At 46.4% G+C, this 26,652-nt stretch overlaps 1 protein-coding gene across 1 annotated transcript in view; it reads left to right on the top strand.

Moving 5' to 3' along the window:
- nek11 (NIMA-related kinase 11) overlaps nt 1–26,652 on the top strand; it is a 52,485-nt gene that overhangs the window by 14,262 nt on the left and 11,571 nt on the right. Inside the window, exons 3-9 of the mRNA XM_085472616.1 lie at nt 5,903–6,021; nt 6,277–6,341; nt 7,504–7,630; nt 16,063–16,182; nt 17,725–17,818; nt 17,941–18,061; nt 24,925–25,043. Of these exons, the coding sequence (XP_085328742.1) occupies nt 5,903–6,021; nt 6,277–6,341; nt 7,504–7,630; nt 16,063–16,182; nt 17,725–17,818; nt 17,941–18,061; nt 24,925–25,043 (765 nt within the window). The remainder of the gene's footprint in view (nt 1–5,902; nt 6,022–6,276; nt 6,342–7,503; nt 7,631–16,062; nt 16,183–17,724; nt 17,819–17,940; nt 18,062–24,924; nt 25,044–26,652) is intronic.

The following is a 26,652-nucleotide window of genomic DNA, read 5'->3' as shown; positions in this document are numbered from 1 at the left end:
TGTCACCAGATGGAAATCGTGGAGTCCGAATAAAAGGAACTACTTCATCTTCATGTTACTGTAGCTCGCTGGTGGGTGTGTCTCCTGCTGACTGTCAGGGTCAGAGTTCATTTGAGTGACTGCGAATCTCTCTATGACTTCTGATTGAAATCCTTCCTTCCTTCCTTCCTTCCTTCCTTCCTTTCTTCCTTCTCTGGTCTCGTTCTGGTTTACAGTTCAGGGTCGGAGCTTGTGTTTCTCTGCTCTCAGCCAAACAAAAACACACGATCTCAGGAGCATCTGAGCGTCGCACTTCAAACATCCTTTCTCCGTAGTTGCATAGCAACGGACGGTCGGCGCTCCTGGCTTGGTGAGCAGCTGAAGAAAAGCCCCTTTCAGTGCACATCACAGTGAGGGCTCAAAGAACTGAATGAAATAGATTTTTTTGCCCATAAATTATAAATTCAGACTGTGAATTTGATTTCCCAGCAGCCTTTTGGCTTTAACGTGAAATCAAAGGCAGTAACGGCGCCGCTGAGCCGGTAGTTCTTTGAACGGGAAGCTTCTCCCCTGTGTTGGCTCACATTTGTGACCCTCTAAAATGAAGCTGAAGACAGCGGCTTTAACAGAAATCAGTGGGAGTGTCCTGTGGGTCTGCGTAAACTGAATGGATTCAAATATCCATCCATCTTCATCCGCTTTATCCGGGGCCGGGTCGCGGGGGCAGCAGCCTAAGCAAAGAGGCCCAGACCTCCCTCTCCCCAGCCACCTCCTCCAGCTTATCCGGGGGAATACCAAGGCGTTCCCAGGCCAGCCGAGAGATATAATCTCTCCAGCGTGTCCTGGGTCTGCCCCGGGGCCTCCTCCCGGTGGGACATGCCTGGAACACCTCACCCAGGAGGCGCCCAGGGTGCATCCTTGTCAGATGCCCGAACCACCTCAGCTGGCTCCTTTCGATGTGGAGCAGCAGCTGCTCTACTCTGAGCCCCTCCTGGATGGCCGAACTTCTCACCCTATCTCTAAGGGAGAGGCCAGCCACCCTTCGGAGGAAGCTCATTTCTGCCGCTTGTATCCGCGATCTCGTTCAAATATCCTGAAATAGGAAACAGAAAAAACAAAAGCGGAAATAGGAAAACATAGGTTTCCAAATGCACAAGGGAAGTGTTTCTGGGGAGACAATAAGCCGACGGACCAGTGTGCTTTTGCAGCGTTTTTCTTATTGCTGGTGTTTTCTTAAGTTGCAGTCCGTTTGGCCTCTCAGGGCCACCGTAAATCCCCTAGATCGTTTTAGGGCACGGTGGTGAGCACTGTTGCCGCACAGCAAGAAGGTCCTGCCCATATGGAAAAGAAATGGTAAAAACGTATATGATTTACTCATGAAAGTGGCCACTTTCACATTACTTTCATATATTGTTTTAGTAAGTATCCAAAACATACAAGTTTCATTATATAATTTTTCAAGGGATCTTATATCTATTTTTACTCTTGTATGCTTTTCATACAAGTTTCACACAAGACAGATACAAACTTTATAAGATTTATATATCTTTTCCATGTGGGTGAGTTCAATTCCACCATCAGGCCGGGTTTGCATGTTCTGTTCGGCTTCCTCCCACCATCTAAAGTCATGCAGTTAGTGCGGATAGGTTAATCGATTAATCTAAATTGTCCGTAGGTGTGAATGTGAGTGCGAATGGTTGTCTGTGTGTTGGCCCTGCGACATGGCGACCTGTCCAGGGTGTACCCCGCCTCTCGCCCTATGACAGCTGGGATAGGCTCCAGCGGCCCCGCGACCCTGAAAAAGAGAAGCGGATGCATGGATGGATTTAACTTCCGCGTCTGACAGCTGTGATCACATTCAAATAAGTTCGTAGTAAAGACCCACTTGTTGCATTTCTGTTACAGGAAACTAACAAGCTGCACGTTCGAATCAGTCGTGAACTTTTTGAATAATTTTCTGGTGGGACAGAGAAGATGATCCCAACATGTACGCGCCCTGACTTTGTTTCAGATCAGATCGGTGGACGTCATGTGTTATCCAGTGTGATGTGATGCAAATCAGCACAGTGTTAGTGAGGTCACAGAGGACCATGCACCTCTACAGGACAAGAAGCCTTTTGGTAGCAGTCGCCCCCTGCTGGGCATTAAAAATATTTCAGGTTAAAGGTGTGTTGGGTTCATTTCTCACCTTTGTTAAAGACGAGCACCAGAGTGCAGACGGAAGTTTACTTTGCTGTTTTAGTTTCTGTGGAATAATCCTGAGTAAACGTTAAGTACTGAAGTGAAGTGTATCACAGCACGGGAGGGTTTCTAAGCTCATCCAAGTTGACGCACACGACATTCAGAAAAACCAAAGCAGCAACAAAAAACCCACAAAAAGCACAAAAAGGCAAAAAACTACAAAAGACTGAAAAGCAGCACAAAGCCTTTTCGCCTCAGTCGTGTGCAGGATGAAATCAGAGCTCACGTCTCTTTGATCCTTCTGTTCTGCTTTATGAATCAAAGCTCTGAGATTACAGATTCATGGAAGTGTGTGTCTCTGAGTGTGAGTGTGTGTGTCAGTTGGATGATGACTGACACTCTGCTCATCCACATCACTGATGTGTCGTCAGCATCGACAGCATCCAGCTGTTTTCCTTCACCGCGGAAAGTCTGCAGCTGCGGCGCAGAGACAACGACGCCCCCGTTCCCTGAACTAAAAGGTTCAGGCGGGTTCAAGATGACATTTCACAAACAGCTCGCTCTTGTTTTATTTAAATTTTTGCCTTTTCTCAGGAGAAAAGATTCAAAAAGGAAGAAAGGAAAAAATAATGTGACAGGTAAATGGAAATGTGACCTGATTCCTGCATTAATTAAAATGACAAAAACAAAACATGAAAACAAGAAATGATAGAACAAGAGTGGAGCTTTACTAAAGTACACCGCCACTGCTCTGCTACAGCCCCACAGACTGTACAGAAAGGATGGACACAGTCACCGCTGTGCCATGTTGCAACATGATGCTGTAACTCCTCATTTTAATGACGTTTAAACTGATGAGTTACAACATGAAGCTGCCATACAGCTGCTCTGAAGCCGAAAACTCGCCGTACAGGCCAAAACTGTTTTATTTCTGACATCACAGGAGGATGTTGGTGCTTCTAAGCTGGCTTCAGTTTTCAGGTCAGGACTTTTTGCTTTGACAGCAAACCCACAGCTGCCTGTGATGACATCATCAGTCACCCAGACGTTTAACGAGGGGCTCGTATGCGATAAATAAGATGGGATAAAAGAATTTTGAACGGTGCCTCGAGTGGAAAATAAACCGTCTTACTGGTATTTTAAGATACCAAAGTTACTACAGCACGTGTCCGGGCCAGTAAAATCACATAATCACAGTAAGCAGGTCGTATTTTAACTGAGGAATTTCCACTTTGACCCCGTGCTGCGTTTCTGCTGTCTTCACAGCAGAAAGTGAAGCCGAGGGGGTGAGAGCAGGGAGCTAATAAACCAGAGCCTCCATTTCGCCTGCTGACCTGCTCACCAATTTAACAAGAGCTGGAGAGACGGCCTGCTCGGTGAGCAGCAGCTGATTACCTCCCTGAGGGGGAGCGGTTTGAGACCACGCTGCTCCAGTTTTTAGCTTCGTGCTGACATTAGCAGTCTGTGCGCTCTCCCTCTGGATGTGACCACCAGTTTTTATTGCAGAAATATCATCGCTCCACAAAGTTCTTACCCAGTACGCTGTGTGCATCCTTCAACTTTAAGGCACTGGTTCACATTGAAACGTTTCTAAAAGCTCCCTGCCGTGAACATCATGAACGCCATCAGTAAACAGGTGCTTCACACCTGCAGAACGTCCCTCTGACCTGTGTCTCTCATCTAGGAAGGTGCTGAAGCAGATTCCTCTGGGTGACCTTCGACCCGACGAGACGGTTAGAGCCACTCAGGAGGCCCAGCTGCTGTCTCAGCTGCACCACCCGGCGATACTGACCTTCTACCACAGCTTCCTGGAGAGAGCCGCCTTCTGCATAATCACAGAGTACTGCCTGGTAACAGGAACCAGGAGCACTCACAGGGAGAGACTGAATCCCTTTGATCCAAAACCTCACTTAACAAAAATAATCTCAGTAAATTCAGTTGGACCTTCAGTGTTCAGCAGTTACAGTCGGCCGCCAGTTAAAGAGGCCACGCCCCCAATAATGCAACCATCAAGTGTTAAAAAACGAACATGTGAAGGATTTAAAACAGTTGCAGTGACCAGAGGAAACTAGTCTTTGTTTGCTCCTGTTTTAACCTCACTGTTGGAGCCTCAAGTGGACGTTAGAGGAACTGCAGGCTTTGCTTTTCTGCTTCTTATTTATAGCTGAATGTAGATCACTCACAGTAGCTAACGTAGCTAACTACACCAGCTTGTTTGAATGAGCGTTTTAAGTCCCAGAGAGACATGTGGTGGTAAAGCATGCTTGGGTTGACTGTTCTCCCCCACTGCCGGCATGGTTCCCATTTTCAGCCTTGGAGCTTGAGGCTTGATTGAAACACTGCCTGTTTTTGGGAGACACGCCTGATGTGGGTTCAAACTCTCGGTCATCTACCACGGGAACATGGGTTTGCGCTAACTCGCTGTCCTTCTGTAATGCGCAGAGTTCAAGCTGCCTTAAGCCAACCTGCCCGACGCAGCTGTTAGAGTTCGTTCCTGATCGGGTTTAAAATGCCTCCCTGTCTTACGTTTCTTACACCTGCATGTCTGGTTTGTTTGACGTTGCAGTGAAACCGAGTGCTCTCTTTGTCCGGGGCCGCCGTGCTCTTCAAAAACATCCTCACCTCAGTCACAACACATGAGGAAGTAAGAATGAAGCAACCGTGACAAAAGCTGCAGATCTGCAGGTTTGCATCAGCGAACGTTGGGCCTGTGGAGAGCCCCTCTGTCTGATAAAGACACAATGAAGCAACAGCCTGAAACCGAACCCCCCGCCCCTCCCTCCACGCCATCTTTCACGCCTGCTGTCTCGATGACACCAGGTGCCGTCTTCACACTCAGCCTCTCCACTAATGACTCTCACGCTGCCTTCATCTCCACTCGTGTTTTTCTCTGCCTCCCACACTCGGAGTATCCCCCTCGCCCGCTCGTTTACGTCACCTGACGGCGATCCTCCCCCCTCATTACCCAGCTCTCTCCCTCCTCCCCCGCCTCCTTCAGCATCTCCTGAAGATTTGAATCACTGCTGCAGAACAGTTCACGAAGCTTCCCGTGCTTCTGTGCTGCCAACCGGCTGGTTTTCTGTTCTACAAACACACAGACTGAACAATATTTAGGCCTTTTGTGAGGATTTAGTGTAATTCAACACACTTAAGCATGAACAGGCTGCGCCTTTGGAGATCTTAAGAGCTACTGTTTCTGTTCACCCCATTACCCACAATCCCCTGCAGAGCTGTGGACGACTCTGAGGCATTGCTTCAGCCTGATAGAGTGAGCAGAAAAATCTGATTTGACGAAGAAAAAACCGGAAATCACATCGTCTTATAAAATCCAGAACTGAGCAAACAAAGCTGGAATCACAGCAACGTAAATGTCACGTTTGAACTTTCCTTTAATATCTCAGTAATCTGATTATAATCGTCGGCACATCAGCGGACGGGCTGCAGTTAGCTGCTGCTGGCAGTTGGTGCGGCTCCTTTTAATTGCATCAGTCTGACAGAACGTGAACACGCCAGGCTGAGAGCGAACAGCAGTACCGACCTGTAGCTGGAGCTTCAGCCACACGTTAATGAGCTGCTGGAGTGAAGCTCTCTGGCTGCAGGCGCCCCCAAACTGGTCTGCTGTCAAAGCTTCCTTCATTTCAAGCCTGAGCCACTCAGGAGCTGCTACTGTGGAGTGAAGTGTAATGACACATGCACTTCAGTCAATGAGTGACGCATCACTTCCTCCTCGCTGTGCCCTCAGGATCGGGATCTGGACTGTAAGATAGGAGAGGTGAGACGAGCTGGGCGGAGCCTTCCTGAAAGCCAGGTCGTTGATTGGCTCATCCAGCTCCTGCTCGGCCTTCGCTACATACACGACAGGTGCAGAGTTTTCTATTATTTCCTCTAAAGTCGTCTTTGGCTTTATATGAAGCGAATCTGCTCCACATGTTTTATCTGCTGACACTCGGTAGTTAAGTAGAAACACGTTTTTGTGGTTTAATGAGATTCTAGGTGACAACAAAAAGTCACAAAAACAGTAACATTTGTAGCTGGTTAATATTAGAACAAATGATTGCAGATTGAAGTGGCTTCAGTCTGCAACCTGCATTTTATCCGCTGTGCTGCTCTCTGCAGGCGGATCCTCCACCGAGATCTGAAGGCCAAGAACATCTTCCTGAAACGAAACCTCGTTAAAATCGGTGAGCGTCCTCTTTGTGCTGCTGCTGCCGCGAAGGCTTGCGGTACTTTCCTCACGTTTGTGCGTGTATTACAAAACTGTCTGCTGCCTAAAAGGGCTTCTTCCTCTCACTAACAGCAACAACAACAAACAGGGCCGCAAATAGAAGCGTGCTTCCAGCTAACGAGTGGGTAGTAACGCGGGAGGAAGTGGGTTTACGCTGAGTGTGTGGAGTGTAAACTCAGCAGATTGTTGCTGCTGCTGCCGTCTGCAGTTTTGAACCAGAACTCTGTGAGAGTTTAGTTTACCAGCTGCACACACGGAGCACCGACGCCACAGAGACGCTGCAGATCTACTGTGCAGTCATGTGAGCGGCGTTACGTTCGGCACAGTTAGTGGTTTCCAGTAGCTGTCAGCAAAGGTGTCGTCTCACTGTGTCACGATCAGCCTTATGTTAATCAGATATTCAAATACATCAGCGTAGAATTAGAAGTTCCAGATCTGTATCCACAGATCTGCTCATTCACTCATTGGCTGTTGCTTTGGAGCTGTCGGGGTCAGTAGCAGACACTCTGGTCCATTTCCATTGGATTAGTGCGTTCTCCAACTTTAAATGTTCATTGTGTGTTTCACAGCTGAGCGACCGAGTGTCTCTGACTCTCCGCGGCTCCGTTGCTCCTACAGAAGTTATTTAAACCTCTGACGTCTCGGCTCAGGTGCTCTTCGTGGTCTCAGAGCGCGATGTTCCCACGTCGAGCTCTGAAGAGCTTTTTGTCGCTGTTTGAGGGCTGCTGGAGGTGAATAATGCAGCTTTGCTCTTTATAGACAGAACAAAAAAGCAGAAGACTTGGAAGGAAGCGGGAAAATCGTTCAGGCCGAACCTGAAGCTTAGGAAAGGGTGAAACCGGGTCTGAAGCGTGGTGCCGGAAACCTTCACTGCCTGTGGGACAGCTCATTGATTCTTTATGATTTCTGCAAAGCGTGGTGAGGATCACGCAGGTCTGTGGATCGTTCAGTATCTGTGGGATGTATGTACCTGTGACGTTATCGGCCCACCGTGACACAGAGCATGTGTTTGGCGTGTGCAGGTCCAGGTGTTCACGGACCTTCTGCAGGTTCTTTAGATGTTCAGATTCAGTTTAACAGCAGATCAGTCATCAGGATGATGCTTCTCATGTTTCCAGGTGACTTTGGTGTTTCCTGCCTGCTGATGGGATCATGTGACCTGGCCACCACCTTCACAGGGACTCCGTACTACATGAGCCCAGAGGTGCTGAGCCATCAGGGCTACGACTGCAAATCTGACATCTGGTAACCTTTTAAAGGCCCCGTGTGCAGTGTTGGTATTAATATTCCTTTTTGACTGGTGCTCAATTTTGTATTTTCAAAATAGAATTAAAATAGTTGTTATTGGTTATTATAGTTATTTTTATCAGGCGGATGATGTGTGTCTCATGTTCTGCCTTTGGACCTTGTCTCCTTTTCTTCTGACCACACATTTGCAAAGCTCAGCTTAGTTTTTGGTCGTTCGTGACGTTTCGGGTATTTAGTGTCGGATCAAACCGCTTCGGGCGTGATCCGAATCTTTGGCCGGTTTGAAGTTTTTAAGGATTTGAGACCGACTCTGAGATGAGGAGTGTGGCTGCAGGCTGCTGTCTGTGTGGAAGCTCTGAGCCTCCTTCAGACAAAACATGTTCTTTGTCATTGTGAAACAAGATGAAAGGGATTCAGATAAAAAGCCCAGACCTCGGTTAAAGGGAATTTCACACCAGCTTTGTGCAGCTTCATTTCCCTCTGCTGTGATTGGTTCTGAGCTGGAGGCTGTACAGGTGCATCGTGGGAAGGGCTGATGGAGGAACGCCTGCAGGTGGAGAGCAGGAATTCATTTAACTGCTGCTGCTGCAGGAAGGAAAGCGAACGGGCTGCAGTCAGAGACTTTCCTGCAGATTTTACCCACAGATCCAGTTTTCACGTTCTGTACCTGAGGAGGAGTGGAGAGGCGCGGTGCAGGCTGCAGTATAACGAGGAAATGATGCTGAACAGGACACACTGGTGTAAATCACACCACAAATTGTAAATCCTGATATTTTTGTCATCCAGGTTGCTCGGCACAGTTGGTGTACATTTAAGTTTTAGGAGGATAAAGGCGTGCGTTTGTTGTCCCTGCGGTCTGAAGCGGTCCCTGAAGAAGGCGTTTGTTCCACAGATGTTTGTGCAACTTTCAAATTGAATCTGTGACGCAGCCGACTGAGTTTAACATGCAGAGAGGCCTCTGCCAAGATCCAGCGAGGACGAGATGAGCCTGATCTCGCTTGCATCCTTGACGGCAGAGAAATAATCAAAAAGAGCTGACAGCAGCAGGCGGGACAGCGACTCAGACACGCGTTCAGTCGACGTGTGGAGCGCAGAGGTGGCCTGACAGGGTGAAAGATGAGACGGAGAGAGCTGCTCCGGGAAGTCAGCGTGGGACTGACGTTTCCAGTTCAGGACCGAAAGATGCTTTTATTGTGATGTGTGATGTAATCACATGTAATCACGTGTGTTCGGTGAGTGATCGGTGCAGACTGTGCACAACAGGAAATGAGGGAGAATAACAGACAGTGCTCTAAATGAATCACATGAACGTTTTCAGTAACATTACTGCAGTAAATTCAGTAATCACATTACAGTCACAGTTATATAATTACTCATGTTACAAAGGCTCTTCAGGTATCTGCACACTGGGTGGAGAGGAATGCTTTCTTCCTGCAGCTGATTTCAGGTCTGTGCTGGTGGAGGAGAGCGGCGGAGCCGTCACATTACTGTTACAGTTACTGTGCAAAAGCGCCGACGCACAGAGTGCTGTCAAAGCTGCAGCAGGTAACAAAGCAGCGACGAGCAGTCAGCACCTGTTCGTGCGTCTGGGTCGGTTTTCGTCTTTGCTTTGTGTTCGTACATAAATACTAAGAGAAAGATCGCGTGTGTCCTCGTTAGGATAGGGATTCGTGTTGGTGTGTGGAATTTGTTCCTCTAACTGTTAATCATGTGGTAATGCATGTGTGGTCCTTTTAAGGAGTAACGTGAAAATGATGTAACAACTGGTCTAACGAATCTCCGGCGAGGAGCTGAGTAAACAGCCGTCTGAACCACAGCGATCTCTCTCACCAACACCAGTTTGTGTTTATACCAAAGTCAGTGTAACTTTTAACTCGAATAACTAAACATAAAAATATTTACAAGAATATTCTTATGCAAATTTTAATGATGTGACTTTGATTCAGTGTTTCTCAAATCATCAATATTATTCTCTGTCTCGTGCTTTCAGTTGAATTTTATTTAAATCACAGGAACAGTCACTTCAAGATGCTTTATATCGTAAGATAAAGATCCTGCACCCCAACAATCAAACTTTGGCGACAGTGGGAAGGAAAAACTCCCTTTTAACAGGAAGAAACCTCCAGCAGAACCAGGCTCAGGGAGGGGCGGGGCCATCTGCTGTGATTGGTTGGGGTGAGAGAAGGAAGACAGGATAAAGACATGCTGTGGAAGAGAGACAGAGGTTAATAAGAAGGATGATTAAATTACATTTTCCTCCTCAAACACAGGAGATCCAATCTCTCACACACACACACACACACACACACACACACACACACACACACACACATAATATAATATATATATATAAATCTCTGTTCCACACTTAACGCTATTCAATCAGCTACCTAATTTAAATTTATTGCTGCCTGTTTTACAAACTTACTGGTGACCAGTGCTTCCCCTCAGCCTCGTGCTAAACACACCTGTGGTACCTGTTCTAAAGTTCTACCTGACCTTGTCCTCAGGTTTCTTAGACATTTTCAGAAAACTTGACCTCTGACCTTGAGGTCGACGCCCCTGTGCTGTCAGTTTGAAAGTCCTACATGATTCCATTCTCCAGTTCAAAGCTGTGTGTCCGCCCGGCAGATTAGCGACAACAACCCATCAGTAGAATCGATGGGGTGTAACAAACAGTGCACAAGACACAGAACAGAAACATACAGTTTTTACATATTTCCATCAAGGACAATGGTTGCCAAAAGCAGAGTACTGTACCGTTATTACATTAAATAAAATTAAATACAGATAACAGGCAAACCCACGTTTAGTGTGAATCGGTTGATAAAATAGTGCAAGATACAGATGTAAACATCTGTGTTTGTTGGGAGCAGTTCTGATTGTGCAGTCTGACAGCTGCGTCCTCACCTGTGATGAGGCGACTATGGCAGAGTCGTCAGAGAACTTCTGTAGGTGGCAGCGTGGGGAGTTGATGGAGACGTCTGCAGTGTAGAGGGTGAAGAGGAACGGTGCCAGCACAGTGTGGGGCCCCCGTACTGCAGACCAGCGTGTCAGAGACAGCCCTGTGTCCTCACATACTGTGGGCGTCCTGTGAGGTAGTCCAGTATCCACTGGGACATGTGGTGGTCCCCTCCTGATAGCTCCAGCTTGTCTCTCAGAAGTCGTAGAAACAGTCTATGTTTATGTGTGAGTAAACACTATAAACATTATAAATAAATAGTAGATTTCTACACATCGCATTTAGAAATTTGTCTGCTTTGAAACTTTTTCTGCTCCCGTGCAGCAGGTCATCCTTCTTTATCCACATCTGCATATCTCTGCACAGAGAAGGAAGCAGCTGTTTTCTTTTTCTTGAAGTCAGCAGCAGGCTTTGAGCCTCCAGACACTTTCCAACTGCTTTGTTTCTCTTTTGTTTCTTTACTCAGACACAGCGGGATTTAGAAGCTCAGTGAAAAGTCAGAAAGGAAATGATGTGGCTCACGCCGCTGCACGTAGGGCCATCCCTAACGCTGAAAGTGGAGGTGAATTTGTTTGTGCTGTAGACGCTTTCTAGATGGAGCGCTAAAAATTAGAGAGGGAGGTACATTTTATCCTCACCAGAGTTGGACTTGCTCGAGGTCTGTGGGGACCGACTCAGTCTTGAAGCCAACCAAGTGGACATTGGAGGAAGTGCAGGCTTTGGCACTTGCACGCTGGGTTCTTGATCATAAAGAAGAAATTTCTGTTTGTCTTTGTTAAAACCACAAAGTGAAAACAAACACTTGCCTGGCAGCCTGTTAATGACACAAACTGCAGGCTTCAGATCAGACGGCCTCTTCGGGATGAATGGAGGAGGGCGGTACGCAGCGGCGGCGGCAGCTGCTCCGACGTCTGATTAAACGCGTGCGTTCACACTCTGACGTCTCTGATAAACTCTTTGTTCTGTCATCAGGTCCTGATTAAAGCCAACATGCATTTGTTTCCTCCTCAAACTGTGTTCAGTCCGTGTGCAGTTTGCAGCAGCAGCGTTGTAGTGATTGGACGTGATTGGACGTTAACAATGACGCCAGCAGATTTGGGACAAACAGCAACAGTTATGAAAAAGAAGCAAAACCTTCCCTCCTTTCTTTTTCATCCTCTCGGACCTGCTTCACGTTCTGTGATCTCTTCTTTAATTAGCTCCATCTGTACGGGCGACGCCCAAACCATCAGCTCTGTTTCTGTCTGTAATTATCCCCATGAACAAACACAAGCTTTATCTTTCAATTATTACCAATTTACTCAGTTTTTATGTTTCAGTATCAATGCACTATCGCACGTCTGGGTTTTTATTTGCTAATTACGGATTGACTCTGCTTGTCACAAATAATTCAGGATCTGATGATAACTGTCTCGTTAACGATGCAGTGTTTGCTGGGAAATGACAATGAGGTGATCCTGCAGACCTCAGGAGACAATGGCATCAGTGAGATCAGTGATCGAGGCAATGAGAAGGTCAGAGATAAATGTCTCCACGATCTCTCTTTTCTTGGTGGTGGTTGATGGAGGGAAATGGGAAAACTGGGGTGAGGGAGTGTGTTACTGGTGCCTGTGTGACTTCAGGGTGGTGGTCTTTGGAAGAAACTGTTAAGCAGGCTGAGCAGCTTGTCCTTGATGTTTGCTGCTCTACTGAGGCAGCGGGAGGAATAAATGTCCATCAAGGAGGGGAGAGGGCAGCCGATGATCTGAAGCCTCGCTCTGACCGCCTTGGTGCAGCCATACTGTGATGCAGTAAGTTAGCAGGCTCTAAATGGACGAGCGGTAGAAGGTCAGCAGCAGGTTGGAGTTCAGCTTGTACTTCCCGAGGACTCTCAGAAGGTGCAGCTGTTGTTGGTCCTTGTTGACGGTGTGGACCCTCTCCACATGCTCCCCGTTGATGTAAAGGGGGGCTAAGTCAGTGCCTCCTGACGCCAACAATGACCTGTTTGGTTTTCTCAGTGTTCAGTGCCAGGTTGTTGAAGTTAAAAAGCTCAGACGTGTATTTAAACCGCTCATTCCAGTTCCAAATATTTAAACTTTTTAAATGTGTGTGGTACAACATAGACTAAATCTCTCCTCTAAACATAATTTAGTTTTTTTTATATGGTTAATCATTTTTAATAATTTGGTGTTGTGATGATTATTTTTATATATTAACAAGAATGTTATCTGCTCTTTAAGTCTGACGTCATCAGCTGTTTCAGGCCTCAAAGTCAAACGAACACTGCAGCATCACGGAAACTAAATTCTTTCATCTTTAATAGAATCATCAGCGTTGCTGCTTTACCAGGTGCAACTATGAAGTTAGCAGGAAGTTAGCTCGCTAGCTTCCACCTAAACATGATATAGCATGTTCTGGCTGAGAGATTCAAACGTACAGCTCTGCTGTCACTTCCAACATAAATGAAGACAGAAAAATAAAGTTGGGGTGTTTTCTCTGGAAGCTCCGCCCCCAAGAACAGACTTTGCAGGAAAAGAATGGTAAATGATAAATGGCCGGTATTTGTACAGCGCTTTACTAGTCCCTAAGAACCCCAAAGCGCTTTACACATCCACCCATTCACACACTGGTGATGGCAGCTACATTGTAGCCACAGCCGCCCTGGGACGCACTGACAGAGGCGAAAGAAAGGCTGCACCGTCCGCCGTTTTGTGCCTGGCTCTGGAAACGTTACTGCGGTGTGGAGTTCTACACTTGAAGGTGAATAAAAAGTTAAGGCTCAAACACCAGGAGAGAGCAAGTAGACCCTCTATGCACATATAGACTTTTACTGAGGTAACTTGTTTTTACTGGTAATGTTGACTGGTTACCAAGCAACATGAAAGGCGCACGTAAGGCCCCAGTTAGCTAATGCTAATTGATATCTAATGATGTCATCATCTAATTAGTAATAATCAAACATAATGTAAGTGAAGATTGTTCATTTAGAATTAAAAAAATAAAAACAGACTGTTACATTTTGTGTTATATTGACATGAGACGGATGTAAAGACGTCATGTGAAAGAATAACATAAAAATCTTGTAACATAGAAACGTTGTGCAGTTATAAAACTGAAGATTAAGGGTGGCTAAACATGTTTCTGTTGAGTGTGAACGATCTGCATATTTGTGTCATGTGAATCCAGCAGGTTATTTTTTTCAGTGAGCGTTCCACTGTGCCGTGTATAGCGAGGCTTTTATTTTGGCGGTCTGTTTCAGAGAGCCAGGAGCAATAACCTCCTGATGTTTGTTCATCGCAAGAAGCTCAATGGCAAAAAAAGCCCACCGCAGATCTATAAGATTAATCTTCCACTGAAACAGAAAGAAACACACACACACACACACACACACACACACAAACACACAACACACACACACACACACACACACACACACACACACACAAACACACACACACACACACACACAAACACACACACACACGCACAAACACACACACGCACAAACACACACACACACACACAAAAACACACACACACACACACAAACACACACACACACACGCACAAACACACACACACACGCACAAACACACACACACACGCACAAACACACACACACACACACACAAACACAGACACACACACACACGCACACACAGACACACAGACACACACACACGCACACACAGACACACACAGACACACACACACAGACACACACACACACAGACGCACACACAGACACACACACAGACACACAGACACACACACACACAGACACACACACACGCACACACACACACACACAGACACACAGACACACACACACACGCACACACAGACACACAGACACACAGACACACACACACGCACACACAGACACACACAGACACACACACACAGACACACACACACACAGACACACACACACGCACACACAGACACACACAGACACACACACACGCACACACACACAGACACACACACACACACAGACACACACACACGCACACACAGACACACACAGACACACAGACACACACACACAGACACACACAGACACACAGACACACACACACAGACACACACACACAGACACACACACACACAGACACACACACACGCACACACAGACACACACAGACACACACACACGCACACACACACGCACACACACACAGACACACACACACAGACACACACACACGCACACACACACAGACACACACACACACAGACACACACAGACACACAGACACACACACACGCACACACAGACACACACACACACGCACACACAGACACACACGCACACACAGACACACACACACGCACACACAGACACACACACACACGCACACACAGACACACACGCACACACAGACACACACGCACACACAGACACACACACACAGACACACACACACACACACGCACACACACGCACACACAGACACACACACACACAGACACACACACACGCACACACACACAGACACACACACACACACGCACACACACACACACACACACAGACACACACACACACACACACACAGACACACACACACACACGCACACAGTGTTTAGCCTCCCCTCAGAGTGTTGCTGCTATAATTAGAGCAGCAGCGAGCGCGGCTCCTGCTCTGTGTGCTGACAGACGAGACGCTGCTCGCTGACAGATAATCCATCCCCGCGACGCGCACACACCCACATGTTTGCGCTGCTCTTTGTGAGGCCTCTCGTTGACTTAATGCATTCGTTTCCTCTTTAACCTCACGTTACGAACGACTCTGCCGAACACCGAGCGGTCTAACCTGAACCTTCAAACAGACTGACACGTCCTCAGGCTCAGGGTCCTCGCAGTGGTAGTCACACAGGCGGGATTTAACTGTGAGGGCGGGGGCTCCGCACGTTTCTCAGCATTTCAGTTTTCTTTAAGTTAAGTTTTCAGTTAGCGTAGCGACGTTTAAATGATGAGGTAGCGGCAGGTCGTCCTTACAAAGCTGCACAGAGCAGATGAGGACGGCGGGACGTCCAGAAATAAAACACACAATAACCTGGCACACTAAACGGCTCCTGGGATTTAAAGCCGTGTGAATAAAACTGAGTCTGACCTGAACAGTCAACGCTCCCGGTGACGGTTGCATCTCCTGCCACTGTTTGGTGTTCGTCCTCTTCAGCCTCAGAAACCTTTGATTTGCTCCTGACTCGTGTAGACTTTAACAGCATGACTGACGGCAGCTTCACATTTCCTCTTTGCTCTGATTGCTTCAAAAGTGATCAAGTGAGACTTTAAACTAAAGAACTCGAACCTGTCTGACGTTTGTCTGCAGATGAAATCACTCTGAGATAATTATCATCATCACTGAGTTCACGTAACTCCATATTTGAGGCAGTAGGTAGAACCAGCACCTATAGTCGGTGATTGCACAGCCCTGGGTGACTGACAGGTGTGTGTGTGTGTGTGTGTGTGTGTGTGCAGGCAGACGAAGGTTCACCTGCAGACGCTCAGGGACAGGTCAGAGGTGGAGAAGATGACCCCCAGAGAAAGGATGAGACTCCGCAAACTGCAGGCTGCTGATGAGGAGGCCGGGAGACTCAGGTGAAGCTTATTTATCTCTGCAGCGCCGCCTTCCACGCCATTATAGTCCCGCTGGTATGCATAGACCTGACACGTAGGGTATATAGAGAAGGTTGGGTGGAGCTTCACTTCCAGCCGACGGTGGTCTGAATGTGAGGCTGATGAGTTATTTTCATAAGAAGATATGAGCAGGACAAAAACACAAAAAGACTCTTTTACAAACAGAGTGAGCGTTCAGATAAACTCATATATGCACCTAACATATTAAAAATGCAACAAAATAATGTGTAATCTTCAAACACACATAAAAAGGAACAGCACAGCTTGGATCGTGAGATTGCTTCTGTCTGCCGACGGTCCGGGACACAGAACGATTACAAAGAAATGAAATTGCAGCCGTGTGTTTGTTGCTGGCGTTGATGGTCGTGTGCAGCGATGAACATTAAGGCTTAATCAGCGTTGATGAATCTACATCTGGAGGAAGGACGACTCCGATCCAGACTCCCGTTTCCTGTTTCACGAGGGGCAGCAGCAGGCGGCTCCATCAGGACTCAAAGCCGTGACCTCGATCAGGCGGCGTGAGAGCAGAGTGACATTATCCAAATTGGATCTGACACATTCTGGTTTCCGTCCCCCCGAGCCGGCGTGCTAATCGACTTTCGTCACGGCGAGGGGGCCGTTAAACGCTTGTTATCGTCACTGCGTGCGTAATAAAGTGTGAATGTGCTCAGAAGCCTGTGAACGACGCCAGCGCGCCGCCAACACGGATCCTCGTCAGATGGCGTGCAGACGGAGATCACATGGGAGGGCAGGGACGACAGCAGGCCGGCGCGGCTGTTTGGCAGCAGGCGGGCGGTTCCTGCAGAACATGTGTTTCATCAAGTCCGGCTCACATGAACTTAGAGATTTATCCACAAATACGCTGCCGATCCTCCCTGTTCGCTCATAATGAAGCAGCTGCTGACTCCACACCTGTTTACACACTTACAAGCCCATTAAACAGCTGTGGTTATCTGTGGTTATCTGTGGTTATCTGTGGTTATCTGTGGTTATCTGTCCCGTGGACACATCCAGCAGGCTGTTATCACCTCCTTTATTGGTGGCGGGCGCCCCAGAAGCCACCTTTCATTACCAGGAAACTTGTGCACTACCCTGAAATAAGGTTATGGTTCCCTGTTTGCTCTCACAGAGAGATGCTGAGGCTGTCAGGAGACGGGTGGAGGGTTGTAGCTGCAGAGCTACAACCCTCCACCCGTCCAACATGAGGATTTATGCATATTTATTCTACAGGTTATATACTGTTATATATTATTATTTCATGACCAAAGTGTAAAACAAGGCAGAATAAGGGCACCATGAACAGCAGCTGGGCAGAGCGGCATAAACCACGTGTCCACGTCCCTGAAGCATCTTTATTGTGACAGAGTGCAGATGGTTGTCAGGGAGACAGAACGGAGGCAGGAAGTGGTCTAAAGGTGCACGAGGAGGCGAGCTGGAGGGGGATCAGAGAAAAACCTTCTGAAGGAACTGTTACCCTCACAGCGTGTCCTCTGTCCTCTACAGGAAACTGGCTGAGGAGAAGTACGAGGAGGTCCACACCCGCAGGAGGGAACTGAGGAGCCGCCATTTCCAAAAAGTCAGTGTGGATGTTCTGAATGTAAGAAACACTTTGTTGTTCCTCTGATACTCGACCCGGGCTTCGTGGGTTTCTCTGTTGTTCTCCGAGTCTAACTGGGTTCCAGTAAAACACTCATTTAATGCTTTTCCACCAACCGTTAGGAGAGCAGAGAGGGCGGAGCCTGCCAGAGTCAGGCTCAGCCAATCAGCAGCCAGAATCGCCAGAACGCTGGAGGGTCGGCGCCAAAACCGAAGCAGGACGAGTCAGAACCAGAACTGCACGGTGAGAAAACAACAGACATGGCGGCTCGTTCATCGCCACGCGTACACGCAGAGAGCACACAGGTGCAGACTCAGAGGGCCGGAGCTTCCCAAGGGGTGGAGCTTCCCAGAGGGGTGGAGCGTCACAAAAACCACCTTAAAGAGCACAAACACAAAACGAGCGAGAAGACCAAAAACAAGTGCAAAGAGATTAAAAACAATAAAGCTGTGGTCACATTCGCTGCTTAACAAATGTATTAGTCATTGAAACAAGAACACAAATGTTTTAGAATCTGTCAAAAAATTTGTTTGAAACTAAAAATGATGTTTTTTATTCTGCAAACAACAAACAAAAGCAGCTGGAAATGAATCAAGATGAACTTTCAAACTCCAAAACTCATTTTTCTGTTCAGGGATGAAAGAAATACGTGTAATTCAGCATCTTCTAATAATAATAATAATAATAATAATAATAATAATAATAATAATAATAATAATAATAATAATAATAATAATAATAATAATAATAATAATGTGCTTTATTATTTCTATCTGCCCTTTTGTATTACAGGACATTTGAATTCAAGGATTACAACAATAATTATGTTATAGTGATAAAAATATCATCAGGCTTGCAGATGCTGGTGGATTAACCATGAACATAAACAGTGATTATTGTTTATTTCGGGCAGCTGTGGCACTAACCTTGAATCGAGCGGTCGTCCGATGAATCTGTGAAGATTTTTAAAAAGCTCTTAAAGAGTGAGAACGTCTGAACTTGGACGTGTTGAGTTCTAACATGTGAAATATCATTAAAATGTTATGTAACTAAATGTAACTAAATTACAACACTCGACACTTTTTCCGGAGCTCGTTTTCTCGGTTGCCACGGTGATGCATCTCCTCTGAAGAGTCTGGACGACGAACGCGCTGCAGACGTGAAACGTGCTTCCTGTGGAGTTGCAGCAGCTTCAGATTTGTTTCTGTAACAAACATCAGAAACTTTCGGTTCTTTTCATGGTTCTGCAGGTTTTTCTGAGAGGTCCCGAAGTACGGACCAGATTCAGACTGTGAATTATTGAGTTTGGGGATGTCTGTTCTACCATTAAATAATATATATTTATGTTGATAAGGTCAGAAAATGTCTTTTCTTGGAGGCTTCTTCAGTAGGAACCTCAGGCTGAGACTTAAAGCAGGTTCTCTTTTCTCCACATCAAACTCAGAACTCGGAGCTTGTGTGAAACTTCAGCTTCACGCTGGACGGCTAAATTACGCAGGCTGTGTCTGTTCAAGTGTTTCTAACAGGCTTGGAGAACATTTCCTCAGCTTGCAGTTATGATCTGTCTTCAGGTTCATATTGCTCCCGTGTTCTGTCACTGACGTTTCCTAAATAAACCCAGCAGCCAGCGAGCTCGAACTAATAAAATTTGCAGCTGATGTGAAGCAAAAGCTCTCCAGAGGGGTCTGCGTTTCAGCAGCTTAATCATACGTTTATCTAAAAATCCTTCGGAGGTAATAAGGAAGGCCAACAGCCAGAAAATTTCATTAAAGTTAATGTCATTTGTAAAAAATCAGCTCAGGCGAGACAAAGAAAGTCTGAAATTTCTTTGTTATCGTGCTTTCATCATCGGTCCCTCCTGGATTTTTCACTTTTTATGAGCACAGTTCAGAGCTGAGGGCAGCTGTGGGAGAATGCTGAGGTTATATCTGAGTTATTCAGGTTTTTGCACAAGAGAAGGAAGCAGAAACGTGGATGACAGTGAAAGTCTCAGCGCCTTAAAATGACTCAACATCAGTATCATCCAGTAACCTGCCGACATCTTTGGAAGCAGTTCAAACCAGTTTACATGGAGAAGATAAAAGAGAATAAACAGCTTCAGCTCGACAGCGTCCTTCCTACGGCCGTGTTGGAAAACACTTTGACTGAACATCAGCAAACAGCTGAGGAGCACTTCCTGTTTCTCTGGGAAACACCTGAAACCTCCGTGAAGTCCGCGAGCGCGATCCAGCAGGACCGATTATGAGAGGAAGCCGTTGGAGTTTGATCAGTTTGGTGAGAAACTCGCAGCTGGAGACGTGAGCCTGCAGGGAGCTCACAAATAAAGAAACAGAGCTCTTTATGTACAAAGCAGAAATCTGTTATATGAGCGGAAGCAGCTGCGTTGGTTTTTCATGCTTCCTGGGAGCAGATGGAATTTCGATTCTCCACACGGAGAGTTTTCAGGGATGAAGTGGCCCCGCGGCGTTTCACAGACACTTAGATTCACATCAAGAAAACAGACTTCATTTAATGTTTTCATAGTTCTGAACAGAAACTAGGTGGCTCTGCTCTCCTCCAGCTCTCAGCTTTTCAGTTTGTATTCGATTGGACGGTGAACGCGTGACGTTCGGGATCAGATCCACATCTTACACTTCAGGCGTCCTTCAGCAGCACAGACGCTGAGTGATGAGGAACCGCCGACAGGACGTTTGGCTCGATGCTGAGTTCATAAAGGTTCGACTGCATCAAACTGCTCGGGAAGTCGTAATGAAACCTGAGATTTTCTCTCCTCCGGATGCTCAGAGACAAAAACAGAAAGTTAGTTTGTGGAGCGAGCTGCATTTGAATAAAGCACCAAATCCACACTGTTTTACTTTTAAGCTTAAATTTCAAAACTTACCTTTTTTTTCCATTTTAAATCCTGATTTTTATTTGTTTTTGTTTTTAATGTCTCTGTAAATACTTTGAATCACCTTGCTGTTGAATTGTGCTGTATAAATAAACTTGCCTTGCCTGGGAATGATCTCGCTGGAGGAGCTGGAGCTGCTGTGAAACAGGGTGTTAGTCGGCTTTAAAAGAAGACCAGTGTTTGCGTTTCACAGCCGCCATCGCAGAACTTGGTCACTGCTCTGAAACAGCGAGGAGGAAGTGGAAAGACTCCCGCTGGTCACGTCCTTAAAGTGACTCATCATTAGTTTTTGATTTATTTGCAGGCTCTGGTTCAACACGTTAAACTGCGAGTGTCTCCACAGAGAGCCATTTCTAAGTAATGAACTTTGAAAGCTTCATTTTGCTGCCAGCCTTTCATCATAACACACGTCACCTTTTCCAAACCGGCATCGTCTTATTTTAGTTTTCCAGCTTCAGGCTCCTCAAACCGTTTTCTCATTAAAGGGTCCGAGAGCTCCGACACGACCCACGACAGGCGGCAGCTCCTCGGAGAGTCACAGCCGCTGTGGTCTCAGCAGCAGAGCCGACACCTGAGCCTCGCGTCACATGGTGCTGGAGCTCAGCCAATCAGTTTCTAGACAGCTTGATATCACAGAGGAGCCGCTGGTAAAATATCTCCTGAGTCAAGAATGAGTGAACAATTTGATCCATCAGTTTAATGTTAACTGAGTAAAAGACTCGGAGCTGATCTCATGTTATGGTTTATTCGAATGAAATCCAGTCTCGTTTGTCCATCACTGGGATGCTGGTTCTGTTTACATGTGTCAAGTTCCGAGCTCCATGTTTCTGACAGAAGCATCAGCATTCAGCTCAGTTTTAGCTCACTGGGATTACAGAGAGAACGTGAGCCACACAGGACCACTGAGACCTCCAGCACAACCAGGATCAGGGAGGAGCAGCCTCCTACCCGACTGCTCGGTGGTTCAGGGGAGAGAAAAGAGAAAAGAAGGAGCATCGAGAGACCGGGACGAAATATAAACCACAGGAGAGAAAATGGGAGTTGATAAAGTGAAGTAGATGCATTTAAACGCATGAGGAGGAGAGTGGTGGAGAGGAAGTGCTCAGTGGATCGTTAGAGGTGTCCTTCAGCCTGAGACACAGGACAGACACCCGCTAGTTGACGCCGCTGCCTCCCATGTCTTCATCAGGAACACGAGGAGCTCTGACTCCAGCATGTCCCACGTCTACCTCAGGACGTCCTCCCAGTAGGACACACCTGAAACAGGATCCGGATCAGATGCCTGAACCACCTGAGCTGGACTCATGTGATGACGAGGAGTTGTGTTTGAGCGACTGAGGTTGGAGGACAGTGACTGAAAGCTCGTTCTGTCATTCACTCTCAGAATCATGTAACACTGTCCAGAGCTCGTGGTGAGGAAGGTCAGGAAGGTACACTGACCGGTTAATCCAATCAGGCAGCACTAATCACAGGCCAGTGCGTCATGTTACGGCTGCAGCAGGCAGGATCAGGACCAAAACCAAAGGCTGAACTGAAAAAGGCTTCATGTGCTGTGACAGAACCCGGGAACATTACAATGAAGCAAAACAAAACTGAAACAGAGTTTTCAGGAAACACAGAGGCCGACACTGAAACGCAGGCTGACAGAACACGAGGAGCAGAGACAAGAGTAACAACTGTGACACGGAGCCACGACTGAGTGTGGGACATGAAACAAACATGAAGACAAAGAAATCACTGAAGAACTTAGAGAGCCAGAAAATACACGAGACTACATGATGAGAAAAGCACTAAATCCCCAAATATCAAAGAATCCAAACTTCCACACTGGGTCACCTGACTCAGCACCATGTCATCCTCCATCCACATGAGGTGGCGTCATGCTGTGGGGATGTTTTTGAGCAGCAGGAACTGGAAGCGTCGTCAGGGTCGAGGAAAAGATGAACGTGTTTGTGGTCTGACGTTTGGCTCCGTCTTCATCTCAACAGACCAGTGCAGCATCCTCATCCTCGCTGTAGACAGCGATCCGTTGTACAGCCTCTCGCTCACCCTCCCCTCACCTGAGATACTTACTCTAAACTTCCTCCCTGACAAGGGAGCAACAACCAAAAGTTAATTACGACCATCCAGTTTAGGAACGCCTTTTCCATTCCAGCTCACGTGTTGTGACGCTGTCCACAAGTTAATCGACCTCCGTGGGAGGAAAGTTTAGGAAGCCGCTCCGCACTGTGCTGCAGGCACTGCAGGAAATGATCGTAAAATCACTGCCTTAAGCCTTTAAAGCCGGTCGAGCAGCACGCTCTGTTTTGCATAACTATTTTTAAATCCCAGTAGCTCTGCAACCACGTGAGCTAGCGCAATAAATTTTTTTGCATATGAAACTGGAGGAGTTGTACTTACATCTGATGCCATCAGCTTGTCCTCGGTCACAGTTTCCTTCCACATAAAGCTTTGCAAAAACTGCATAAAAGCTCTTGCAGCAACAAAAACATAATATTCCAGAAACACGCTTTGCCGATCCGATCAGCTGTTTGTAACACTTCCTACATCCATCAGCGAACTATCGCATGTCCGCCATGACCTGCCCGAAACCGGAAGTGATGTCATTTTGCGGAAATGTAGTTTTTTACCACCAGGATCTCATGAGCCTATACTGGTGTTTTAAAAAGTTATGTTTGACTTTATGACTTTGTGTCGTTTCTGGGATGCTGAGGACTCATATTGCACTGCTGGAAATAGTTTATTTTGATGCATATGCTGCTTTTTTGCAAATTTGCAGTATAATATTTATTTTCGTTTTTCCTGCAGTGTATGAAAATTGGTGTATTTCAAAAATAAAACTATGAAGACACTCAAAATAAATTTCCTGTGGAAACTATTTTGTGCAACTTTTTTGTATTTACAGTTTTGAGGGATAAGCCTCTTAAATTTCTCTAACTAGAAATATATGTTAAAAAACAAAAACTATTTTCAATTTTTTTGTAGTTTATTGCACTTTTTTGCACTTTATGTAATTACTATGCACTTAATGCAGACATATTATTAAAATTTGGGCTATAATGGTTGTATTGATGTATAGCAACTTGAAATGCTCCCAAAAATGGCTCCACAGCAGGTAAAAATATAATATAAGCTCTGGTGGACTTGGTTCTGGCAGGTCTTAAAGGGTTAAATCTGATCAAGGAACTTGCAGATACGCTGTAACAGGGTTTTTCCAGGTGCTGAACACTCCAGTTTTGTAAATAACTTGTTAATCTGAACAGTCGGGTGATTTGGGAGCTCAGAACATTTTATTTTTATTGAAATCGCAGTAGAGGCGGCGGCCTGTCTTTGACCTCTCCCTGACTTTTCTCTGCATCTTTTAGTTCAACCTTTTATTTCATGGTAGATTCCCCTCACGTACACTCCCAGAGCTCCACCCTCTCCTTAATCCCTGTCGTGTGATTGGCTGATAGTGGCGGAAGAGGCTCTGTCAGACCTCAGAGACACCATGAATTAAACATCCTCCATCTTTACAATTCTCCGAGCTCGTTAGCAGGAATAATTACCCAGACGCAGCGCCTGGTAAAGCAGACAAATGAAATCCATCAAGACTAAAGAGGTTAGGAAGCATTCTGTCCATCAACTCCTCCCTCTCGCTTCACTTTATGAGCACATTTAGTCCTCGGCTGTGTGCGTTTTAAATAGAAGTGCGCACACGGGCCGGCATGGTGTCACTGCAGATAAAGAATGCGATTACATGTGAAGCTTAAAGTAAAACACTGAACATTTCTACCCAATAATAGGGAGGAGTTTCCACATCCTGGTTTCTGTGATCTGCAAGCAGCTTTACAACCCCCTTCGGCCCCAGCTCCTCTGCTTCATGCTGTTTCTGGCTCAATGAGTCACGATGGCGGCTCTGTGAACATTATAAGCGCCACAGCCAGACTGGGCGTGGTCATGGATCTTTAACCCTTTGATCACCAGGATGCTGCAAACAAAAGTCTCTTTATGGTCATCTTGCATGTCTTTGTTTTGTCTTATTGAATTCATTTTGAGTGTCTTTGGTCATATTCTGTCTGCTTATTCTCATTTTCCGCTGTCTGTCAGCTGTCTTGTTGTCTTTGCTCTCATCTGTTTGCAGTCGTGCCGCACGTCTTTGTGGTTGCTTGACTTTCGTCTTCTCCTGTGTTGGTTGTTGAAGTTGCTTTGAAGTTGTTGCTGTACGTGTGTGCAGATATCCCTGAGGATCCCCGGGCTGCAGAAGTTTATTACAACCAGGACAGGTTCGACTCGTGCTCAGAGGACGACGAGCCAGCGGCACCTGCAGAGACTCTGTACCTGTCTGACCCACAGGTGAGCTGCTTTTAACGTGCTTTCATGGCTGAACATAAAATCTGCACGAAGAGACGAACACAGAGGAACGTGTGAGAGTCTCGCTCTGTTTCCACTCTGCTTCTTTATCCAGTGTTCAGGAAGCATGATGGGATTTTGTTTAGCTCCTTAATCAGTGTTAGCATTAGCCTGGATTAGCATGACACACACAGAGAGGATGGTGTAGGTGGAGGAGCTTTGACTGCAGCTCTCAGGCGTCTCTGCTGGCTGGCTTTCATTGTGACGAGAGTTTTCGTGCGGCTCAAATGATCATAATACAATTGTCACGCGTCCAGAGAAGCCGCCTAAAACCTCTAATTAGAGACACACTCGCAGCCAAGGAGTCCTGACCCGCCGCTAACGAAGATGCACATTGTTAGCAGCTCAGTTACTCTGAGAGAAAAAGTGCATTTTTAACGCAGAGCTGGAAGTTCTCAGCACAATCAGAAATGTGAGAGAATAACCTGAAAATTAAAGACGCTGAAGGTGATTTAGGGAGGAGTCTGAGGGATTAAGACTCAAAGAGAATATGATGGAAACAGAAACAGCTCATGTGCTCGGTTTGTTCCTGTCAAAGGAGAAATGTCCACTCACCGATGGATCATTACAACCGCCGTGTACCAGGGCTCGGTGCGGCCTCTGAAACAGGCGTTTGGCGTCTGCTGGTGGAGTCGTTCCTGCTTCTTGTTGTGTCTCTTAAGCCTTTGTGGATCTTTTTGTTTCTCTTTGTGTAGTTTCATAGTTTTGCAGCATTTTGTTGTTTCGGTGCCTCTGCAGCTCCTCTGTACTATATTTTTATTCTTATTTTTTAAGTGTGATCTTTGTTAAATCTAAATCTTTGGATAAAGGATTTTTAGCCTTTGGATGGATTTTTAAGGTTTGATTATGATACAAATATGATTTACTGTAATTCAGTTCGATTCAGTTTTATTTATATAGCATCAAATCCCAACATCAGACGCAAACAGCGACAGTGGGAAGGAAAAACTCCCTTTTAGCAGGAAGAAAGCTCGGACAGATGGGGGAGGGGCGGCTGTCTGGGAGTGAGGAATGTTTTCAGAGTTTAAAAAATGACCTCTGTCATCTTGAGGCTGGACCTTCTCCCTGTTTATGTGCTCATTATTCCCACCGTCCAGCAGTGGTGGGAATAACGTTCCCACAAAGAGATAAAGGTTTGTTTTTTAAGGGAGAATGAACGAATGAACGAATGAATGCAAAACGCTGACACTGTACATGAAGTTAATAGTTCAGTAATAGCTTATTGCAGGACTGTATGCAGTAATAATTTAGGGAGGACCTGAAATCACAACCTGAGCCGCTGCACTAACAATGTCAGTTCAGCTTCAGGTGTATAAAAGCAGATGTGCTATTTTCTGTCACTGTAGTCTGTAAGCTGCATGCAGGTTTGGTCTGATTGAGCCTGCAGAGATCGGTCGCAGCATGTAGGACATGCAGGGGAAGAGGAAACGTCCCACAAATGTTCCCTCTACAGGGATCCCTTTCACTGACACGAGCCCACAGCTACAGGGTGAGTCAGATCCCATTTTTCGGTAGACAGCAGCTCTGCATCCCGGGACGATTACCACCAATT

The sequence above is a fragment of the Copadichromis virginalis genome, linkage group LG11 (genome assembly GCF_057382275.1).
Source record: "Copadichromis virginalis isolate Kocher_CV1m ecotype Utaka linkage group LG11, C_Virginalis_male_GT1.1, whole genome shotgun sequence".
NCBI classification, from domain to species: domain Eukaryota; kingdom Metazoa; phylum Chordata; class Actinopteri; order Cichliformes; family Cichlidae; genus Copadichromis; species Copadichromis virginalis.
The sequence above is the reverse complement of the archived record's forward strand: the minus strand, read 5'-3'. Positions and strand labels throughout refer to the sequence as shown.